Source organism: Cydia amplana, chromosome 13, assembly GCF_948474715.1.
Source record: "Cydia amplana chromosome 13, ilCydAmpl1.1, whole genome shotgun sequence".
Lineage (NCBI taxonomy): Eukaryota > Metazoa > Arthropoda > Insecta > Lepidoptera > Tortricidae > Cydia > Cydia amplana.
Window position 1 is genome coordinate 1,579,130 of NC_086081.1, and position 25,432 is coordinate 1,604,561.

General features: G+C 36.1%; 1 protein-coding gene across 1 annotated transcript; it reads left to right on the plus strand.

The window, feature by feature from the left end:
* Positions 1–11,143: 11,143 nt before the first annotated feature.
* On the plus strand, positions 11,144–25,148 carry LOC134653321 (xanthine dehydrogenase/oxidase-like). Its single transcript, XM_063508647.1, has 16 exons — positions 11,144–11,231; positions 11,622–11,791; positions 15,980–16,140; positions 16,664–17,079; positions 17,344–17,567; positions 19,512–19,614; positions 19,839–19,966; positions 20,044–20,334; positions 20,453–20,740; positions 20,882–21,381; positions 21,633–21,816; positions 22,322–22,517; positions 22,661–23,424; positions 23,812–24,004; positions 24,558–24,668; positions 25,064–25,148. Exons 1-16 carry the CDS (start codon positions 11,189–11,191, stop codon positions 25,132–25,134), a joined length of 3,843 nt encoding a protein of 1,280 aa, XP_063364717.1. The 5' UTR covers positions 11,144–11,188; the 3' UTR covers positions 25,135–25,148.
* The last annotated feature ends 284 nt before the right edge of the window (positions 25,149–25,432 follow it).

Here is a 25,432-nt window from a genome sequence, read left to right on the forward strand (position 1 = left end):
ACCCCATAATAAAATAAAACTATAAAAGTAGCCTACGTTTTTATACTATCGGTTGTGTGAAACACCATCTGTTCCCAAACTTTGGTGTAAGGAGCTTCAAAATATTGACACTGCATAAAACAACCTAAAACACTTCGTTAAAGCAATTTTGTATGTCAGCGGACCAATCTTGTTTCAATCACGTAAATATTTGTGTTAACCCTTGTTAGGACAAGGGGAATAATTTACAACTTTTAAAGAAAGAAAAAAAGAAACAAAATACATTTATTTAGCGCCACAACATATTGCATATGGAAAAGAAGATATGCAGACATAAAAAAGCATTGGACGCTAAAATAGGACCCTCAATCCGTGGCGCTGGTTTTCAGTGGGGACCTGACTTAAAACAGTTAAAACTATGAGTTAGTGGCGACACTTAAGTACGCCAACGACGGCAACGACACACAAAAAACAGACATAAAAACAGTGAGTAGTCTGTTCGGGGATCCAGAGAGGAAAATGAGGACTACGATTGTATGGATTGATTGTAAAGGCGATTTCGCGCGGGTCCTCCACCACCGTCGCCTGAGGCCTAAGCTCGGTAAGTATTATGAATACTACAGTACCTATATAATCGTCGAAGGTTTCTTCCACGTCAATGATCCCAGGAAACTATAGTTCCCATTGTCTGCCATCTTGGATTCTTGGCCCACTGTTGTGTACCCACTCGAAACGTATTAACTACTCATGTGGTTCAGTAGACTTTTTACAAGCTTTTAGTTAACTTGCCCTGTTAGTATGTTGTATGTTAGTTAGCTAGTGTGGGTCAAATCTTGGAAGCTAAATTTGACCCACTTCCCGATTTCCGATTGAGCTGAAATTTTGCATACATATGTAAATCGGACGACAATGCAATATTATGATGACAATGGAGCTGATCTGATGATGGAGACAGGAGGGGGCCGTGGGAATTCTGTGATAAAACAACGCAAAATAATTGCGTTCTGAGTTGTTAGAATCGTCTCGATGAGTATTAGTTGCCTATGGAAAAAAAAGTACAGTCAGTGATAAAAGCTTATACCAAAAATGAAATGTTTGCCAAAAACTTATTTTTCGTATGAAACAGTAGCAATACTTAGTATTTTGTGCAACAGATACAGTCAGCAAAACTATTGGCTTAGCAGCCCTGGCTACAAATATGCTCAGCTTGTTTTCTCTATAATATTTTCCACATCCAGTAATTTAATGACGTATTAATATAAAACAGACATCAGCGAGCTACCTTGAGAATGTTTGCCAAAAAGCCTAGCTCTATTGTACGATGATCAAACGAAGGTAATATTAAGGTAATAATGGTCATTAGCGCGACATAAATCACCGGAAATTTCGAATTGTCGAGTTCATTTTAACGTGATCATCATTACGATTGAGTTGGTCCTGAGATAATTTGATTTAGAGGTTATTAAATGGCTAACAAATCTAGTGTTATTTTGACATTATCTATAGGCAAATTAATGTAATGATTATATATTTTATTATAATAATAGTCGTTTCAGTGAACGGTCTAATAGCGAAGAGTCTCGACCAACATCTTGAGAGACTCTCGCTAGGTGGTTGGATCAAGGGTCAGATGCAGAAGGCGGTGATCTTGGACACGGCGCAGATAGTCCGCCGGTTCCTCTCTCTGCGGCCCTGACCACCGGCAGCTTGGGCCTTGCCCCGCTGCTGGCGGCACCCTAGGTTAGGTTTTTTAAATTGTGTTTATATGTTGCCATAATAAAAAAAAATGTATTTTTTATTGTTTTGTAAGTGTTTTTATATTTTACTTTTATATCCATATTATAAATAACCTAACTTAAGATGGAGAATAAATAAAGTGAAATATATAATAATTTTATGTCTTTACCCATCACCGAACAAGGGTGATCCAGACATTTGGGAGGTGAGCGCGGAATGTAACGTCTGAAAAAAAATTGTTTAACACATTTTCTGCCAGCGCGCAGCAGCGTAGTTGAGGACACCGTTTCTCCCATATGTAGCGAAAAGCGCCTTCGAACAGAGAACCCGCCTAACCGACCGCTGGCAGTGAATGTGTTAAAGTGTGATTAGAAACTACTTAACACCCGCTAAGCATTTAGCATTTGTCACCCGCTTTTCACTTTCTCCTCTCATCTACTCAAAGGTTAACTGGAAGAGATCCCTCAAAGGGATAAGTTCGCCTTTGTACTTCTTACTAATTGTATGTTATTTTTAATACGTCTTTTTGTACAATAAAGAGTTTACTACTACTACTACAACTTAAGTAACAGAACAATAACCACTTTTATCAATGGGCTGAGCGGCGAGGAGGCTAGCGTAGTATACGGGGTGCCAACCGGATCGGTGTTCGGGCCGTTAGGGTATACATTTTGCATGTAAACAGCATGATTAACGTCGTCCAGGCCTGCTCAACTTATATGTACCTATGCCGATGATACATGTGTATTGTATGCTGATAGGGACATTAAAACTGTGGTTAAAAACATACAGACAGATTTTACAAGCATAATAAAATGGTCGCACGACAATGGTATAATCCTTAATATAGAAAAGACCAAATGTATGATAATTAAGTTGCCATACCTACAGGAACCATGTAAAAATGTTTGTATATTGGGGCATACATATCCACTCACATGATTCCGATTTTAACAAAAGGTGCCCTGAACTGCTCTGCCATTTCGCAGATACGACGGCACAGTGTCATGATATTTTCAAAAATCGATAACTTTACTTCTGCTAAAGCATTTGCAACGATTATTTTGGTTTTTTAATGATAAAGAAACAAAGAATTTATTTTACTACTATAGCATTGTGCTGTTATAATAAAAATAATTATTAAAAATTCACAAAGTTGACCCAATGAAATAATGTCCGCGTTATAGTAGAAAACTATTTTTAATTAAAAATCTAAATCGATAACGTATCTTTTTTTTGTATTCAATTTAAAGAAGACTTAATAAGCTTTTAATTGGTACTAAACATCTTGATAGCTCACCTATGAAATTGCCGAGTAAACTAATTCAAATTCCGATAAGAAACTTTCGAATTGCTCAATCTGCTGTGAAACTATATATTATGTTCATGATTTTTTTGTGGCTAATTTAGACACTGAAGTACTAAAATATAGTAAAAAACAGTTTAAGACACTAATAATCTTGAAATAAAATGCATAACTTATGCAATTATAACGATGATAGTAGCTATATAACTTAAAATAACAAAAGAGTATCTACGTACCTACTAAATTTTGGTGTTTTTATAATTGCCGATCACCAACAACCGAACTAACTTATAACTACACTAATACGTTTAATACATCCACCATAACACACACTTCACAACATATTAAGCACAATAAACCAATAATAACTATTAACACATAAAATTATACTGATTACAAACGTAAATAAGCCGGTAAACTGACTTCTTCCATCTCAAAAATAAAGATGGCTACCCATTTAGGGTGGAGACACAACAGCGCGCGGTGCAGATGTTCAACAGAAATAGGAACTTTAAAATTGTAATACCTAATTAATTATTTATTTAATCGTATAATTATTTAGTTTATTCAATGTAAATAGCAAAGAAATATTAGTAAATACAAATTATAAGTAAGTAGTAAAAAAAATCCCAAAACGCGTATGCAACGCGTCTAGTACACCACATGCCTTACGATATGCAGAAATGCTTTAAGCAACCACAGTTGCCGGGTTTGTACTTACAATTTACCGTCACATGTTTTGATCGCTAATCCTGTGTAATACACAGTGATTTAATACATTCTATGGTTTATTAATGTAACTTAATAATCGAACTATTTAATGTCTATTGGTTGCTCAAGATATATTTAGTAATCTTAGAAATGTAGGGCATTCAAATAAAAAACACGTCAAGAATCTACAGAACTATTGTTTTGAAGTGATATTATTTGGTCATCAATATTAAGTAGGTCTAAAATATAGTTTTAAACTAATAGACCAATAAACGCGGAGTAGTTTAATATACATTACTAATAGAAATATCTAAATTTGTATACTTGAGGCATTTTAAAACACGCAGCAACTTTTTACACATCGCACTTCCTGAACAACTTGCAAAGTAAAATAGATAAGAAATACTGTGGTTGTGTCTATATGGTTGAAACATTTTTTAAATATTGTCACGTTGGTAGTCTGTGTTTTAAAAATTGTTTATACCGTATCTGTGCAGCCCTTCACAGATAATAAATAAAAAACCGCATACACTCCTTTTGCAACTCGAGTTGCGACGATCATTTTAGAGGTGCGCAATCTTGAAACTCTAGTTGCTGGAATCATGTGAGTGGATATGACTGTCTACATAATAATAAAAACCAGGAAGACTGTAACTGTAGTAGTATACAAGTCGTAGATAGATATAAATATTTAGGCTTAACTATAGACACTAAAAATTGGGGGATCCATATAGAAATAGTATGTAATAAACTCCGCTCAATTTTGGCAAAACTAATTAGCTTAAAAAACATAGTAAGTAGAAAATTAATGCACATCCTGTATCACTCGCTAGCCGACTCGGTAATTACTTATGGATTAATTGAATACGGACGTACGTTTAAGAGTTACCTTGATAAAATTTGTAATCTCCAGATTAGAATAGTAAAAAGTATATTAGTAGATAAAAAAACTAAAAACAAATGCAATAATAATTACAAGCGATTGTATAAAATATTAAAAATCTTACCAGTGCATGAGAAGGTTAGGCATTTAATTTGTATGGATGATTACGGTCAAGACAAATTCAAAACGCGTAGACTACCGTTACGTAATTTCAGAGTAAGCACGCAACAAACATACGTAGAACATAAAGCGAATAACTATTATGGCCAAAGAACGCGCAAACATAATTATGATTCCTAAAATACTTAACCAATTAAGTCCAACAGTAGATAAGTGTAGCAGTAAGCAAATATTTAAGAAAAGGCTGCAAGCAAAACTTTTAGATTTGTATGATAATAGTAGTGAGTAGTACACTGAACTGTCACAGATATGTCTTAAATCACAAAGACAGGTTTGTTACAGGTCCGATAAACGAGATTTAGTGTATGGAGTGCCGCAGGGAAGCGTGCTTGGTCCGCTTTTATTCTTGCTGTATATTAATGACCTTCCTCGTCACATTAACTATCCAATGGTACTCTACGCCGACGACAGCACAGTAGTAATTGATTGCAAAGATGATAGAGACTATGAATATGAAATTAATTACACTTTACATACTATAATTGAATGGCTCAAGAACAATAATTTAACAATAAATCTAAATAAAACAAAAATAATGCATTTTTATCAAAGAAAAGTAATGAGACCCATTGATTGCAATTATGAAGGAACGGTTATAGAATCAGTAAGCAATACAAGTTTTTTAGGAGTCCAGATTGACAATCATTTAAACTGGACAGCTCATACTGAGACGGTTTGTAAAAAATTAAATAAATATGCTTTCGCTTTGTACAAGCTTTCCAAGCAAGTCAGTACGGAGGCTGTGATGATGGCTTATCACAGTTTCGTTGGCTCTACCTTACGCTATGGAATCATTTATTGGGGTAATTCAGTTAACAGGGAAGCCGTCTTTATGGCACAGAAGAAATGCGTGAAAGCGATTCGAGGGCTTCACCTAACACATAGCTGTGTGCCACATTTTAAAGAACTGAAAATTCTTACTTTGCCTTGCCTCTACATTTTTGAGATTGCGATGTACATCAAGACAAACCCAACACTATTCAGGACGGTCTCTGAGGTATTTGCTAGAGATTCCAGGTATCCTCAGAATCTCTTTCCTGTTTCCGCAAATACTGCCCTAATGCGCAAAAGTGTGTTCTGCTTAGCTAGTAAGATTTATAACAAATTGCCTGTCCCATTCAGAATGTTACCCATAAATCAGTTTAAGCACAAACTACTGACATTTTTAATTGATAATTGTTTTTACACTATTTCTGAATTTTTGCTGTATAATTTTAATGCTTCTGATTTGATATGAATTTAATATTAATAATAACTAGGTATATGTATAGATATCTAAATTTATTTCGCATGTTAGTATGTAAGGAAATAATTCAAGTTTTTGTACGCCATCAGGCAGGGTATAGTGCTACAAATATTTATTTACCGCCACTGTAATCAGTTTGACATATACTCACAAATAAAAACACTTTGAACTTTGAACTTTGAACTAGTAATAGTATATTGTTTGTATGGCATAACTCTAGTTAAGTAATGTATTAGGTATAAGTATGTAAGTTAAGTGGGTAGAACACAAAAGGATAGAGAGCGCTTTATCCGCCAACAAACTGTCTTCAGTTTGGCGGAACATAAATATGTAAATACCCTGTAAGTTTTTTTAGCGATAAATAAATAAAAAAAATATATATATATATGTGTACTTATAAAGAAATACTATATAGCGACCTTTAAAATTACAACTTACTTTTAAAAACGGAGGAAAAACTAATAACGATGTAATTAAATTCCATTAGGTATTTACCTATATCAAAGTGAAACGACTTTAATTTAATTGATAATCTAATATTGTAGCAGAATGTTTCAAAACTTTAAACAAAATTAAACTCGTTGGATATTTTCAAAAGTAGGTACGATAAATCTTCTTTACTAGTATTTACAAGTGTTTTCAGACGAAACTCATTCAAACAACTTTGGAACTTTCATCCAAAGTTGTTTGCAATACATCTTACATAATGGAAGTTACACTGTATGAGATATATTCGAAAGTCAAAAGATCCAAGAGCCTACATTTGTTAAAAGTGCTTTGGAACTTATATTTATGCCTGTGCCAGTGCAATATTTTGACTCAAAAACAACATTAAAACGTGTAGATATGATATATGATATTGTACTTTGGGATTTGAACAGCGCGCCAAGCGGGACATTTTGGAAACTCAAAATCCCATACAGAAGAGACACAAATGCGTACGGTCACGTCACGCTATCGAATGTAATTTACACTAGGGGTTGTGTATTGACCATAGAACAAAACAAATTACTTTATTAAATATTTTGATTTGTGTTTTTAAGTACCTAGTCATATATCTAATCTAATCTAATACCTTTAAACGAGCAGTTCTTGCATATTTATTTATTTATATATATGAAAAAATGAAAATGAAGAATGATTTATTTAGGCATCAAAAATGCAGCTTATTACATATTTACATAGCAGTAAGTAGGTATTCCATTGTTAGACAGCCTAGGAATAGTATCCTGAGCCCTAAACTAGGTAAACCTGTCTTATAGGGATCAGGGAATAAACCACCGCTACTTCTAGCAATGCAGGTTGGTTGTGAAGTATACACAAGTTAAAAATATTATACCGAAGGTCTGATCGCTTACATACAGTGTGTAAGTCAAATACGGGCAATAAATTAAACCAGATATAGAATTTACCCGTCTTATCATTAATTAAGATGTTTTTTTAAGTTACACTTAATTATGACCCCGTGATTAATTTTTTCCACATGTACCGAGCAGCAATGTACTGTAAACATTAAGAAACAGAAGATGATAATGACATTACGAGATACGAGCTTTTCATAGTAACTGCCAACAAGCGTTGACAGTTACTTTAAAAAGCTCGTATCCCGTAACGTGTGTGGTGTATTACATTGCGGGCCGAATTATTTTGTATGGTTAAAATTTTCAATGCATTTCTAAGTAAAATCTATCTCAATATACTTTTTAGGTCCTATGCTAACCACCGTTTAAATATTAGCCCGTATTGGATTTACACACTGTATGTAGGTACTATACGTACCTATACATTGTAACATTTATGGCAACAATTTTTATAGTTTAACAAGGATGATAGAAATATGACATTGCACTTAAACCAGTATCAACTATATACTCATCTGTTTATACATATAAATTCACTATTACTATTATTTATTATACCTACTGCTAAGATAATTACGTAAAAGTGTGTTGTGTATGTGTGTGTTGTGTGTGTGCTTGTATGATGAAACTATACCATGATATCTATCTATCTATCTATCTAATACCTTTAAACGAGCAATTCTTGTATATTTATTTATTTATATATATATATATATTTCGGGGATCTCGGAAGCGGTTTTCGGGGGCGAAAAATCGATCTAGCATGGTCTCTAGGAAAACGCGCCTATTCGAGTTTTTATATGTTTTCCGAGCTTTGCTCGGTCTCCCAGATATTAATTTATAAACTGATATAGATGTCATCATCACCATCATCATCATCGTAATTCTCAAGAGCCTGGCTCTTGTCGGTGGAGTAACCGCCATTCCGTTATTCTCTCTGCCACTGTTTTGAGCTCCTGATACCTACGTCACAATTTTGATTTTCTCTCTAGCCTGCTCCAAAAGCACGCGTCTCGGTCTTCCTCTGCTATATAAGATTATTTGCTACACCAGCCCTAGTAGCACGGTAGCATTTTTCTCATTTATCACCATGCCTGTCACGTTCTAACAAGTATGTAAGTGCGAAAGTGACGGGCATAGTGATAGTCGATAAAAATGGAACCGTGCTGAGCCCGCAGCGATTATACCTATGCGCGTTTATGTTCTATTAATTTAGAAATACAGCTTTGTTTTGGTTCTAGTTAGCTTACAAAAATATTATGTTTTAAACAAAAGTTCTCCAATACCGTGCTTTGTTTGGGTTGTAAATTTTAACTTGCTTTCTACATTGGAACTATTGGTGGAAATGTATGCCTGAAGCATGTAAATAACCAATTCCAATCAGAACTTTTTTGGCTGTTTGAAACTGTTGGTTGCATGGTTACATTGGTTACAGTCGGTAAGTGTTTATTTTCAGAAATTCTAGTTGAATACTTTTCTAGCTGTGATTTGTATTTGAAGCCAAATTCTATTTGGGGCGGGCGCCTCCATTCCCCAATGACAAAAAATAGTGGTACTTATATCTCTTATCTCTTTTTTTCTCTCTCTTTTCTTTTACTTGGCAGTGCCGACACTATCTCACTCACAGGAGCTGTAACTGGCCCCAGGTGTGCCCAACAGCAAAGTCATAATAAAAAAACCGGCCAAGTGCGAGTCGGACTCGCGTTTCAAGGGTTCCGTACAGTAAGTCCGACTCACGCTTGACTGCACATTTCTGATAGGTTTTCCTGTCATCTGTAGATAAAGAACTATTTTGTGTATTATTTTCAAAATTTTAGACCCAGTAGTTTCGGAGATAAGGAGGGGGGGGGGAATGGTCATTTAATGCCTATTTTCTTGAATAACTGCGAAACTATTAATCCTAAAATTATAAAAGAAAATATATATTTGAGATTCTTACAATGAGCTCTTTCATTTGATATGTAACACGATATAGTTTGAAAAAAAAAAATATTTTTTAATTTTCTCATTTACTCCCCAAAAATGGCCTCCATATTTAAAATTCTTTTGTTTACGTTACACGTCCATCTTTGGGTCATAAACTTCCATATGTGTGCCAAATTTCAACTTAATTGGTCTAGTAGTTTCGGAGAAAATAGGCTGTGACAGACGGACGGACAGACAGACAGACGCACGAGTGATCCTATTAGGGTTCCGTTTTTTTCCTTTTGAGCTACGGAACCCTAAAAAACAGTAACGCAGGTGCAGTTGACACCCGAATGTCACCTTAAACCAATCACTGAAATCACTGAACCAATCAGCTCATTGCATAAATGCAGTCACTTAACGCAGTCATTTTACATACGTGCAAATATGGCATTATCTCTGATAACATAATTCACAACTGCAGTGTATAATTTAATGCACATCCCGTGCATACAACCACCAATGATTATGGCCCATAATTTCAAGAGATTATCAACTTTAGAGCCGTTGAAAATAAGACTGATTATCAAACATCAGAAATCATTAAAGGCGCTTTCAGGCTGATGTGACATATTGTCTATTGCGCGTTAGAAAACAATACCTTCAGTATTAATTTAATGAAATGTATGAAGAGTTATTGTGCAATTCACGTTATGACGACTACTTGTAGAAGTCATGATGACAGTCATGCAAAATAAAACACGAATATTTTGGGATTATTTTCATATTTTCTTACCTTTGCCAATAGCGTTTGAACTATTATTTACTTTAGATTTAGGCGCAAAAAAATATGACTTCACTATTTACCCCTACCCTTGAATTCTATTGATTCCGCGTATAACGGTATGTTTTTTGCCATTAGGTTTAATAATGTTGCAGTTTATTACGAAATAGCTTCGTGGCGTTAATCTTTACAATTCCTTGATCTAGCTATATCAGTTGAGCCTAAAATATCTCTGACCAAACAAAAGGCACAAAAGCAATCAACATAAAAAGACTTTTCACAGTGCTACATGAAACGTCACGCTCATGTTGAAACAACACACTAAATTACAGTGTACGTTCATAATAATGTAATGGAAAATGGCACATTAGAATACCGTTTGCAAAAATAATACCATTGCTAAACGTTAGACCGTATAAAAAACAATGGTTAAACCGAGAACGTCCAATACCGGCCATTACATGCGATGACTAATAAAAAGCGAAGCGATGGACTATTTTTTCACTAGCTTACTGTCTGTCTTCTTATATAGACTTGTTTACAATTTTATAGACAAGTTAAAGACTGCCAACAAACATAATATTTAAGTTATTTTTAATTAAAAGAACATCCAGATACTGTTCATAAATTTACATTAGGCTTTTACTTTCAAACGGCAGTTATACAGATACAGGTATTTATGTTACTTTTTAATTAAAATAAAATAATTTAATCAATTAAACATTACAAAGATACTTCGTTTTCGTTTTAGTTTTTATAATAAACTGATTGAGCTTACTTACATAATTTTTAAATTTAATTTCTTCATGTCAAGACCAGCTTACTTTGTCAGTCATAAACTTTTTCAATTTTCTTGGATACTTACCTCTGTAACTCTCCCATTTATTTTACTGTTTATGATTTTTTTTTATTAACACCCATTAGTTTTGCATTCCTAAATTATAATCTGCGAGCGTCATATAAATCTACAATAATTCCTGACTAGGTAATACTGCAGATTAAAATAAATAAATTACCTAGAAAATAACATTTTATATTAAGTATTTTGATTTACAGAGAAGTGTAGATGCTCTTCAGTGTCAAGTGACTGAAGAAAATGTCGCAAATCGTGTTCAAGATTAATGGGAAACAACATCAAGGTCAGTACCCCGACGATTAATGTGACATTTGATGAATAAGTGCTTATTATCCGTCTCAGGCTAGGCTTTCAGATTCAGACGACATGAAACGCATTATCACACCTGACGATTTGCGGGTCAGTTGAAAGGGGTCGTCCAGAAAGCATGTGCTTTATGTGTCGTGGCATCACCGAATGGGCCCTACGGAAGACCAGCGCTGACTTTATAGCTCATTATGCTGAGTTGGGTCCATTTCGTGATGCACACTTATTGATTTCTTATTTTCTTGCTGTTGTTGTTGTCTGTACATGTCCGTACATGTTTTGTGATTGTCACGAATAAAAATCTTTTATCTTTATGTGATCATATTTGGTCTATTTTTGACCACGAAATGTACTTTTTTCCTTCCAGTGGACGGCAAGTTCGGTCCGGACGTGTCCCTGAACGAGTACGTCCGGAATGTGGCGGATCTTCGCGGCACGAAGGCTATGTGTCAGGAAGGTGGCTGCGGCGCCTGCGTGGTGGCCGTACGCGCCGCTATACCGCCTGCGCAAGAGATGAAGACGTTTGCTGTCAACTCGGTAAGATTATACATTACCAGGCGTGGCTCACTCCGCAATTTCGTCGCTTTGCTACAGGTAGCTAAAAGTACATCCGTTCCACACCAATTTTGGGGAAAGACATAAGCCGCGCGTGGCGCTGTCGCTACCTCGCGGCCATATCTGTGCTGATCGTAACAGACGCGTTTTGTTAGAGAGTGAGTCTTCTGTACCTAGTACTATTATTTATTCTATGACATTACCTAACCACTCTAGAGGATGATGACTCATGTTTCATGTTAGACCGGGCCGTGTCCGGGCCGGAGCTTCCGGCGCTTACTTTTCTATGACAAATGACAAGTGATCACGTGATGCTTTCCATAGAAAACGAAGCTCCGGAAGCTCCGGCCTGGACACGGCCCGGTCTAACGTGAGTCATCCTTTATAATGGGACTGGCAACAATGATGTGATGGTATTAGATAAATCCTGTAAAATAAGTATTTATCATCAGTTTTTAAACACGGAAACACTCCTTTTTTGAAGAACCCCATACCGTAGACCCTCGGGAAAACCTCGGAACTTTCGGACCCTTATATTTTGGTTTTGTCTCCAAAAGACCGACGTAATAAAAAAAACGTCTACCTATACCCGATAAAGTTGTGTCACTTTTAAAGCCTACTGAGTCACATACTGCAATAACGCCCGAAACCAATGAAGACGAGAACTTGTCACTCACACTTGTCGAACGTCTTTATTATTCAGATGAAGATGAGACGTAGAATGTAATTATGTAACGGAAATTTACAAATTTAATATACTTAGGTAAATATAAAAATTAATGGTATTGTATGCATTTAGGCCATAGGTACCCGGCTGAATGTACCTAGTACGCTGCTGGCGTTACCTCTTTGTACCGCTAGCGAGATACGCTGGATTAAAAATGCGCCGGACCTGGGGTCGCCGCTTTTCTCTCGTAGGCGTTGACCTAACTTTCTTATGAATTTTTTAGCATCAGCACACCAAGGCCCGCTGGTTTCTATGGCTACTGGTACAAAATCGAAGGTCGGCTCCAGATTTGAGTATTTAACCCGTTTTAGTTTGGCGGCGTTTTCGGCAGCAGCTCCAGCTTTGTGCACCGTGTAGCTGAGATGGGAAGGGGCAAATGTGCTTACGCACGTCGCGTCCCAAATGAGGCTGCGTCCTCGCTCCCATGGGACCAGCGTCAGACCGTCTGGTCTTTTTCCGTCGGTCCTGCTTAAGCCTTGGGGCTCTAAGACACAGGGAATATTCGCAGACACCAGTGCACGACGAATAATTTCGTTAATGCACTGGTGTCTGGAGAACCTACCGGCGCAACGAACGCAGCTCAGTCCGTGGTGACCGTTTAGTTGGACTGCAGCCCCGCACACACACTGGTGGGGTTCGCAAACAGTACAGCCCAGTCGCAGTGCCACACCTATGCGAAGGGAGTCAGTATCAAGGAGTGTGCCCAAGTATGGTGATGGTAGCGCGTGCAGCCATGCTCCGGATTCAGGCAATGCCACTGCTTTCAAACGCGCCACATCGACATTTACAGCCGCTTCGAGTAAGTCATCGTATGTTTTCTTGCTAAGAATGTCGTCCCAGGATCTTTGGAGCTTCAGATTTTCGGGCCTTGCGTCATTTGGGCACCTAGCCCTCCACTCATAAAAGGCTTCTTCCAAAAAAGGAATTCGGACACTGCCACCGTTTACTGGTAAGATTCGAGTGACAAGATCCATGGAAGCGTGAGCGGAGGCTATGAATGCCACTAGTCCGACATCGTGCGCTCGACGAATCCCGAGACCACCATATCGGATGGGCAGCGAAGATTGAGACCACTGGGAATCATTCAAGCTGACGTTGAGGATGATTTCCAGACCATTTCGCAAAGTTTGGTCAAAGTTGCGGATGTGCTCTGGGAAGAGCCATGAGGGCGCTGTTCGAAGTGTATAAGTCAGGCGGGGCATGGAGAAGCAGTTACGTAATAAAACCAAGGCAACATGTGATGAGAGCTGTTGTAGATGATGGAGTGATGATGATAATGCATCCCCTTTTTTCCGAATTGTAGAGGGCACCCCCTCAGGAAATATTGGAGCACCTAAAAGTGAAAAAGATGTGGTGTCAATTAATTTCAAATTGGGCAGCAGTGCTTGGAAGTCAGGGAAAAAGCCAGATGAACTGCATGGAAACAATTCACATTTTTCTGAATTTACTTCTAAGCCAATGCCCGATAGGGCTGGCAATAATTTCCTTAAATCGCTAAGAACAACGTTGGCTGGTCCTCCAATCGTGCCATCATCCAAATACCAAACGTTTAAAGGAGATACCAATGTCGATATATGTTTTTGAATGGCCAGACAAAAAACCAACGGACCTAAAGGATCTCCCTGTTGGGCACCGACTTGAGATGATAAAATACTACAGTTATAAAATAGGTTGCTAGGAGAGGCATAGCACTGGTAGAGGAAGGGATATAAAGAAGGTATCAAATTCCTTACTTCCTCTAACATTGTATCCCTCTCCACGCTATTGAAAGCATTTTTTAAGTCCAGTTTCAAAACAATTCTCTCGTAGAATTAATTATAAATTGATCCCACATACCTTAGCACACATAAAGGAATCATGGCAGTCAAGTAAGCGGATCAGAAAATTCACTTTTCATATTATTTGTGACAACCCTATTTCCATAGAAATTGAACAAAAACATAGAAACGCTATAAATCCTAAATCCTACATGATAAAATTGTGAAAATTTGAGACAAGGCAGATACCTACACTCCTCATACGTCCTTGAGAGCTAAAATAAAATGCGACCGTCAATAAACCGTGAAAAAAAATTATTATATGTAAAAAAACAATAACATTTATTATCTTAGGAATTAATAATTTTACAGTTCTGTAGTTTTTTGACGTTGCTAAACATTGTACTCTTAAGTCACAGGAAAAATATTGAGGCATTATTGGCATTACTTAGAGAAAATAAAAATAATAACATGTTTTGATGACGTCATTGATCTAATCTTTAACATGTTTTTTCTTGAAATGTAAACATGATAGACGACTGGGAGTTTCCGTATTGGCTTTCTTATAGAATGAAGCAACGATTAAAACGATAAACACATGATGAACAAAATTGAGGAAAAATCCCACACTGTCTTCAAATGGTTGTAAAATTAGCATGCCGTGTAATTGTGTTTTTATTACGAGTATACAAGAGGTCAACATACTAAGTGTGTATCGTATGGTTAAAATAACCTTGCTAGTCAACTTGCTTGCAACAGTGTTAGTAATGATTTGTTTTGAGATAAGATTGAACGCAATTGCTTACTTGAGCGCAATTGCGCAATTGCTTATAATAATGGCAGCGTAGTATTTGTTAAAAATAATAATCTGCCAAAAGAAGCCGCTGATCTGATACGGTTTCTCTTATCGGAATTGCGATCAATCTTATCTCAAAACAAATTATTATTGACACACTGTCAATTTCGTAAATAAAACCTTACATTAGAACAATGGCATTTTGCCCTTTGTTTACCACTCCGATCATTAGGCCCCTAGGTACTCGTACGGTAGCAGATCGGTGGCGTCTTTTAGCGGATTCATTATTAACAAAAGAATACACTGTCATTATTCTAAAGATAAGCTTTGAAAGCAATTGCGACAAATTTTATTTCGGAACAAATCATTTTTGCAGTGCTATACTAGAATCGAATTGTCGCTCTTAATGATTATTAAAGGTACAATCTTTTTTCCCTACGTATAGTAAATATCACTTGTTGTACCTTTTCTGAATTACCATTAAGTAACCTATTTTTTAGGGAGTTGGCCGCTTTAATGTCCATACAAATTTTTTTTCACCACAGGCGATCAAACTTGTAGAAAATGTTAGTCTAAAAGGATTTTTTTTGAATGATTACAAAAAAAACGTCGGGACTGCCAAGACACTGTGATGTTAGTCAGTTAGTAGCACTATTTGAGAATATTTTTCAAAAAACAGTTCGTAAAAATTTTTTCATTTGTGGCAACAGTGAAACGAGGAAGCAAAATCATGAAATTATTAAAAGCGTGAAAATCTCGAAAACCAGAGGCCTTTTACTAAACCTCAAAGTCGATTTTCTGGATCAGCCTAAGGTGCCCTATTCGTGGTTAGAAGGTTGTCCATTAATTACTGGACACCCCGGCGACTGTCCATTTGTTTAATATTCCAGTGTCTCGTATCCGTCTTGTCATGTCACGGCTGGGAAGTAACCACTGTGGAGGGCATTGGTAACAGGACCATGGGTTACCACGACATTCAGAGCAGACTGGCCAAGTTCAATGGCACTCAGTGTGGGTACTGCTCTCCTGGTTGGGTCATGAGTATGTACAGGTAAGTTTTATCAAAATAAATGTAAAACATACAACATTTTTTTTTCTATGGCCATAATTTCTGAAGAGTGTTGTTTTATTCAGAAAACCGACTGAGAACCACACCAGGTTTTTTTTTCCTGTTAAATAAAGGAGCCCACGGACACGGATTACCAGTTCGCCGGACGATATCAGCCTGTCAGTTGTTCGGAACTGTCACCTTTTGCGTTTAACTGACAGCCTGATATCGTTCGGCGAACTGGTAATCTGTGGGCCCCTTTAGAGTCGGTGCCACACTAGACATTGAACGAATTTCGATGAATCTTCATCTTCCTTGGATTTATACAAACTGTAACTCGAAATAATCAGACCGGAATCAGATATATGTAAATAGATGACGAGTTCATTTAGATTTCTTAGAATTAGGACAACGATGATGGCAACGGTGAAAAATATTACATCGATCGATCGATTTTTATTACCTAACTACAATAGTTCAGTAGTACTCAACGCACTAAATATCTCTTATACCTAATTTATTTCAGCTTAGTAGAATCAAAAAATAAGGAACTAACTATGAAGGACATAGAAAACTCGTTTGCTGCCAATATCTGTAGATGCACAGGATATAGACCTATTGCTGACGCTTTCAAATCATTCGCAAAGGACGCCGACGAAAGATTACTCAACAAGGTATGCGATTTGGAAGACCTGGCTATACTAAAATCGTGTGGGGTCTCTTGTGCTAAACAATGTCCACATAAGAAGAAACATATCAGTGAAATTAATAAGAAGGTAGAAAAGAAAGAAGACTGGTGCGAAGTGGGAAAAATCGATAATAAGATGCTAACAATAGATTCGGCAAACCATAAGTGGTCAAAGGTGTTTAAATTGGATGATGCTTTTAAAAGCATGAACGAGAGCGGAGATTATAAGCTGATAGCTGGTAATACTGGACAAGGTAAGCTTGATATGAATTGTAATTGGATAACTCTGGATTAAATAGCAAGTGTTACATAGTCTACTAAGAGTTACAATGACTGATCTCAAATGTACTCGTAACCTCTCACTTCAATCTAATGCATTTACCAAAACTATCATTAATGCTTAGGATAAGAATTTTTCATCGTGTGAGACTTAAAAAAACAATCCTTCAATTATTTAATAAAAACAGAACTTACGGCAAAAATCATACAAAATTTTCATTTACATGGTGTATTTTCAGGCGTTTACCACGTAACCGATTACCCGAAAAACATAATAGACATTTTCAACGTGGTTGAACTTAAAGGGCACATGGTAGATGTGAATCTAATTATTGGTGCTGGGATGCCATTGGCAGAGATGATGGACCTGTTTTTGACAATGAGTGGCGAAAATGAAGACTTTTCGTATCTGAAGCAGCTATATGACCATATGGATCTTGTGGCACATATTCCAGTACGAAACGTAAGTATTTTTTTGTAACAGTTGTTTCCTTATTTATGTACCCCATATGTATGTATGTATTTATGTATAGTATTAATTACATTTCGTCAGGACTCAGGACAACCAGAGTCTATGTACTATCATAAGTTTAGATCCCTAGTGAACCTTATATTACCAGTAATAAAACAAAGTTGGTTATTGTTTTTTTTTTTTTGCAATTAGTAATTTGGTGGTCACCCTGACAATTTGGACTTGTGGATTTATTCTGTTTTTAACCAGAGATGCGATTTATTTGAAATACTTCTATTTAAAATGCAAATACAAAATGCAAAATACCTATTTTGTATTTTGCATTTAAATGCCTTTTAGTAAAAAACATTTTGTATTTTATTTGAAATACTTTTCGAGATGTATTTTGCATTTTTAATATTCATTTCAAAATGCAAAATACTTTGTGATTAAGTTTAGCCAACATTACCAGTCAAACAAAATGAAATGAACGAATGACGCTTGTATTGCCGAATTTGACCGATAGAGGCGCCTGCTAGCGCCTGGCGCCAGCGCCTGGTATTGATAAAAAGCGTAATAAATAAAAATTGATGTTTATTTCTTTCACATACACACTGCCTGTAAATCTTAATTTAGTGCATGGTGCATGCTAATTGCTATTAGCAAACTTAATTTCGTATGCCCTTGGGTACGACATAGTGGAACAATTTTTCTTTTTTACCATCATATGCAATATCATGTTGTGTACACCTATGATCGACGAATAAAGCATTTGTATTTTGTATTTGTATTTTTTTTTTCACTTTTTAAAAATACCAGTCCAGTTGTTATTAATAAAAGAAAAGTGTAATAATAATAAAATAAGAACTAGATGCACAATCAACCGAAATAAATGGCCACACAAGTTACAAAATGGAGCCATGGCTCTCTTTTCGTTAGTCTAGTTTTTTACATTATTTTAAGTGAGTATTATTCTCTTTATTCATTTTTCGTCTTAAGTTAGGTTTTATTACAATATGGATATAAAATTAAAATATAAAAACACTTACAAAAACAATATAAAAATATTATAAAAAAACCTAACCTAGGGTGCCGCCAGCAGCGGGGCAAGGCCCAAGCTGGCGGTGGTCAGGGCCACAGAGAGAGGAACCGGCGGACTATCCGCGCCGTGTCCAAGATCACCGCCTTCTGCATCTGGCCCTTGATCCAACCACCTAGCGAGAGTCTCTCAAGATGTTGGTCGAGACTCTTCGCTATTAGACGAAGTATTATTATTATTAATAACAGAATTTATTGATACGCGTACTGATAAATATGACCAAAATGTCATGCATAAGGTGCCATGTTATTAGACGTTTTTGTTCAGCTCGGCATTGTGTCTCTATTTCTCACGACAAATACCTAAAATAAATAAAAATATCTGAGATTTGGTCAAAAGGTATTTTATTTTGAAAAAGTATTTTGAAAATACCTATTTTGCATTTCGCATTTGAAATCTTGGAGGATATAATCAAACGGAGACGCCATGTCTGTAATTTTCTGTACAAAACAGTCTGCCGATTTTTGCGGGGGAGGGGAACGTCAAATGTATGCGTAACGTAAAAATAGCCATGTCAGATAAACGTCAGTCCATACATTGTGTATGACCGTTGGCCGCCTATTTTCGACAGAGGGGAAAGCCTGTCAATGGCTACTCCGTTTAGTTGTATCCTCCAAGTTTGAAATACATAACGCAAAACTATTTGGTATTTTGCATTTGAAATAGTAAATCTGTAAAGTATTTTGCATTTTGTATTTAAATGCTTTTTTTAAACCATTTTGTATATCTCTGTTTTTAACACATAAACCTAAAATTATTTTTCCATTGACCAATGAAATTAATTATGTACTTAACGATACATTTTGTTCACCAATATCAAGCATGGGTAGTGATGTTAATTTCAAGTTACTTTCTAGATTGGAACTATTGGTGGAAATTTATGCCTGAAGCATGCAAATAACCAATTCCAATCAGACCTGTTCTTGCTGTTCGAAACAGTTGGTGGCATGGTTACGGTCGGTAAGTGTTTATTTATTTTAATTAAGAACATTATTCTGCCTGTGGCTTCTGCAATGAGCAAAACATTGTCTCAAGTTATCTTGAGACCCACAAAACTTTGTGAATATCGCCAAAATCCCTAGTAGGGCCTTACTCATTTGCATCTTTGATAATTTCATCTGCATTAAAAAAACACAAATATTATATTAGTTATAATTATTAAAGGCTCATTGTTTTATTTCCAGCTGAATCTACGAACAAAAAAACAGTAATGAGCCTGCCAGATTTTCTCAAAGTTGACATGAAAGGCAAAATTTTATTTAACGTTATTTTACCTCCATTATCACACTGCTGCAGTGTGAAAACCTACAAGGTATTTTCTTCAATAATTTAATAAATAACTTAATCAAGTTAGGTCATTAATATAGTAAAATGTTTTTTCTTCCTCAGGTCATGCCCCGTTCACAAAATGCACACGCAATAGTCAACGCTGGGTTTTTATTTTCATTTCGTCAAAATTCCCAACTCTTGGACAAGGTCACAATAGTATACGGCAGCATTTCACCAACATTTATACATGCTTCCAAAACTGAAACCACATTGGTTGGTAAAGACCCTTATAATAATGATACACTACAGTTAGCGGTCAAAACTTTGTTTGATGAGATAATACCTGAGGAAGCGTTACCAGAACCATCTTCAGGTTTTAGAAGAATGTTGGCTGTTTCATTATACTACAAGGTAACATTGGACCTAGACTGTCAATTATTAATTATAAATAATAGAATATACAATTAAAAACGCGTTTAAAATAGTAAGACTTAAATTAATCTTAATATAATTATCAAATAACTTCCAGGCCGTTTTAAGTATGTGTCCGGAAAACAAAGTAGATCCAAGATATCTATCAGGAGGACAAGCCATGAAGAGAATGATATCCGAAGGAAACCAAATATTTGACACGGACAAGAGCGTGTGGCCACTGAACCAACCAGTGCCGAAGTTAGAAGCACTAGTTCAATGTAGTGGGGAGGCGGTCTTTGCTAATGATCTACCGAGGCAGCAGAACGAGGTTTTTGCAGCTTTCGTCACAGCAGATGTTGTAGCGGGAAGTGTTATTGAAAGTTTTGATGCTACTGCGGCACTTGTAAGTTATATGTATATGTAATTATTAAAATGATTTTTTAGCTACACCATTTTTTGACCACAATTATTTTATTCAGAGCTGTGCCAAATTTGCAAGCTGCATACTCACAATTTATATTATTTTAATCTTTGAAATTTCCAGAAAATCCCTGGTGTCCTGGCATTTTATTCAGCAAAAGATATACCAGGAGATAACACTTTCACTCCATCTAACATCCCATTTATATCAGCAGCGGAAGAAATCCTTTGCTCTAGTAAAGTTCAATTTTATGGACAGCCAGCAGGTATAATCGTAGCTGACAGAGAAAAAACTGCCCAGAAAGCAGCCAAAGCAGTAAAAATAGACTATTCGTTTGTTAATAATGGAAAACCATTGTTAACAATAGACGATGTTTTAAAATCACCAGAAAAAAGTACAAGAGTTGTTGTTAATAGGACTATAGAACCTACAGAAACCGGTAAGAATGTAAAAAGTATAATACAAGGAGAATATAGGATGGACAGCCAGTATCACTACCATATGGAAACACACACTACTGTCGCCAAACCTACGGAAGATGGTATGGAGGTTTACGCGGCGACTCAGTGGCTTGATCTGACAAATGTAGCTATAGCGAAATGTTTGAAGGTACCTGTGAATAGGTAAATTTTTCAATATTTTTGCATCAATAATTTATTTTACTAAGGACAAGGATTTGGGATTGTGATTTTCGTTATAATTCAATCAAAATTAATTATAAAAGTATCAATTACCATTTCGTTGTTACAAAACAAAAAATATTATCTTATTTTATCTTACCGTATCTTTCTTATCTTATAGAGTTCGTCGTCGCTTCATTGTGTTTATCTTCTGTCTCTCTCATCATTTTTGATCGTCAGCACTTCCCTTTCAGTGTTAACGTGATCGTCCGACGCCTAGGTGGTGCGTACGGTGCGAAGATAACCCGTGCATCTCAAATCGCCTGTGCGGCTGCCTTGGTGACACACCTTCAAGGCACGACATGCCGGTTCATCTTGCCACTTCAGACGAATATGAAATCAATAGGCAAACGCTTACCTACGTCGTGTAACTTTGAGGTAAGTATTAGCTCGAGTTCTAAGAAAAACTATTCGTAATTGTTTCAATTAAGCAAGTAGGTACAACAAATCAGATTGTTAGGCAGCTTATACAAATATGAAGAGTCCAGAGACATAATAATACTTCTTTCTTTATTGTTTGGGTCATTATCTCAAGTTCTATTTTCGTATCTCGTTCGATTCTATTCAGGCAGTATACAAGGAAAATTTTAACCTAAGTATCTCTATTTTATAAAAGTCAAAATGTACTGTCATCGTTTTTCCCCTGGACTCTTTGAATACCTAATTCATTAAGAAAGTACGACAAAACAACTTAATTTTATTTCGGGCAATAACACACACACCTATATTAAAATACATTTATTTTTAAAACAACAAAAAGAAATACATTGAAATAAGATAAAACGCATCGTAAAACACTTAACAAAAAATAAGTCTGCCCACGGGTTTTATTTTTGCAATTGAATATTAAAATATGAGTTAATACTCAGTAATATTTTTTTAGGCAGGTGTTGATAAAGAAGGCACTATACAGTATCTTAAACTAACTTTCTACCAAGACTGCGGACACGTTTTCAACGAAGTTATCGCACCGATGACAGCCGAGCATATGCGGAGTTGCTATGATATTAAAAGTTGGTGGATTGAAGCAAACAGTGTTGCTACAGACACCCCATCTAATACATGGTGCAGAGCCCCTGGTAACATATCGATATTTAAGAAAGCTTTTTCAATGCTTCTAGGGACAATTACAGACACGAAAATGAGTTACGATACCTACTGGTTTTTACTATTACAAAAAAGATTTGCGTCCAAGATAGGTAATTATTTGATGAATTTACAGGTACAACCGAAGGTGTGGCGATAATAGAGCATGTAATGGAAAGAATAGCTTACAATTTGAACAAAGATCCTCTTCAAGTGAGACTACTAAATATGGCAAAAGAAAATCCAATCCCTGAAATGATGGATCAATTAGGGACAAACTCAAATTACATGCAACGGCAAGAAGATATCAAGAAGTTTAATAAAGAAAATAGATGGAGGAAAAGGGCGTTGAACATGCTGCCGTTGTCTGTTGGGATATTTTACCTTGGAAATTATAATTCAATTGTTTCTATTTATCATGGAGATGGATCAGTAGTTATAATACACGGAGGTATAGAAATGGGACAAGGACTGAATACAAAGGCAGCTCAAGTTTGTGCGTACGCGCTTGGCGTTCCTCTTGAAAAAATCAGTGTAAAACCTAGCACAAGTTTTACATCTCCAAATAGCATTGTTACAGGTGGTAGCATTGGTAGTGAATGCGTCGCCTTTGCTACGAAGAAAGCTTGTGATATTTTAATGGAACGACTTAAACCAATCAAGGACAAAATGGAGAAATATTCTTGGGAGGATCTGATTAATCAGGCATATGGAGCTGGTCTTGATTTGCAAGCATCTTACATGTACTCTTTTAACGATGGTGTAAAACCTTATAATGTTTATGCAACCTGTGCTTTAGAAGTAGAAGTTGATTTACTAACGGGAAATCATGATGTGAGGAGAGTAGATATTCTGGAAGATACGGGGAGAAGTTTAAGCCCAGAAATTGATGTGGCACAGGTAATACATATACACAATCTTGTTTCAACATTATAAAACGTTTCGATGATAACTCTTAAAATGAGACATGAAATTAAAATTGACGCAAGACATTGTCACTCTTACAAAAAAGCAAAACTCTTTCTAAATCTTGTAGGCTCTGTAGGGAATTTTAACATGCGTCAACTCTGAGAGCTAAAACAAAATCCTTAACCTTTTCGCCGCAACGTCAATGAAGTAATAAAGTGTTATCAACGCCATGTCAAAAATTGCATGTAAATCAATCTGGCCAAAACAAAACCAAGACTTGATATGAAGTCAAGACATGTGGGGCACGAACTGATGCCGCCATTGGCTTTATATCAAGTCAATGGGGGCGAAAAGGTTAATAAAATAAAATTTTGCCAGATTGAAGGAGCCTTCGTCATGGGCCTGGGTTACTGGACATCAGAGAAGCTAGTCTACGATAAAGATACAGGGGAGATTCTGACGGATCGCACGTGGACATACAAGCCACCGGGCATCAAGGATATTCCGGCTGACATGAGAATATACTTTAAGAGAGACTCTAGAAACGAGTTTGGCGTTTTGCAGTCTAAAGGTATTTTTTAGGTTTCCGTACCTCAGGAAAAAACGGAACCCCCCACTTTATCTCCGAAACTACTACAATTTTGAAAAAAATACACAAAATAGTTCTTTACATATAGATGACAGGAAAACCTATTAGAAGTGTGCAGTCAAGCTTGAGTCGGACTTAATGTACGAAACCCTTGGAACGCGTTCCGACTCGCACTTGGCCGGTTTTTTATATTAGGTACATATATTCGGCTTGTAATAAAAAATTACCAAAAAGTACCTATTATTAACAGTAAATACCTACTAAGTAACGCTTAAACAAAACAAACAACAATAAAATATAGAACTACAAAAAAAACTCCGATGGAAACAAAATCAACTATCACTGCCCTGCACGCAACTATATTTATGAGCAAATATAAAGGAAAAAAGCTTTTTAAGTACTCCTGTTCATATAGAAATTGAGTACAGTTCACCCATGCCAAGTATTCATTCCAAATGTAACAACTGGTCAGTCTACTTAACTTAAAGCATAATATATTATTAGTTGATCAAAATGCATTTTTGCGTTATTTTAGCGACTGGCGAACCAGCGTTATGCCTGGCGGTGGTTGTGACGCACGCTATACGGGACTGCGTACGCGCTGCTCGGCTGGACGCGGGCTACCAAGACCAATGGGTGGACATAGGTATGAATAAAATACTTTTTTAATAGTAGAAAGTATGTAGTCTAAAAAATAAGGACCATCTACATACTTCTACAATTAAAAAGAATCGCAAGCATATCGTCATTTATAACGGCTTATCTTGCTTATGTCACTTCTAATTTATGGTATGGTATCCTTTTTTGGGGAAATTCTACCAATAAAGAATATGTATTTAAGGCAACATTTTCATCTACCTCTTTGGTGTATTTTTACCAACACGCGTTGGTAGTCTTGGAATTCGAAATAAAAAATTAAATTATAGTTTCATCCGCTGTTGATGCTGACTGTACTATGCGAAAATTTCTTTAACTAATTACAAGTTTACGACGATTTACGAAACTTTACATAGACAAATTTTTATCCGTTTTTTATTTCAGGTAATCCGTGTACAGTCGAAAATATATTCATGGCAGCGGGACACAAACTGGAACATTTCAAATTAAAATAAACAAAAACTACTTAACATAAGTTGGTTGGAATATAGTTTCTGAATAAATATATTTAATGGGGATCCTTAGTATTTATATTTTGTTTCGACTATTGACGAAAAAGTATATTGTATTATGGTTAGTAATACATTGTTTGAGTCCTAAATAAATAAGGATTTTATTTGGAACCTTGTTTACGTTAGTGAATCAAATTGTAACTTTTATGGTTTTGTGATTGCATTAATGTTTACGCTCACTAGCTTAGATTAAGCATAGATTAAGTATCATAGCTAAATTATGCATGTTGTTTTCTTTTCT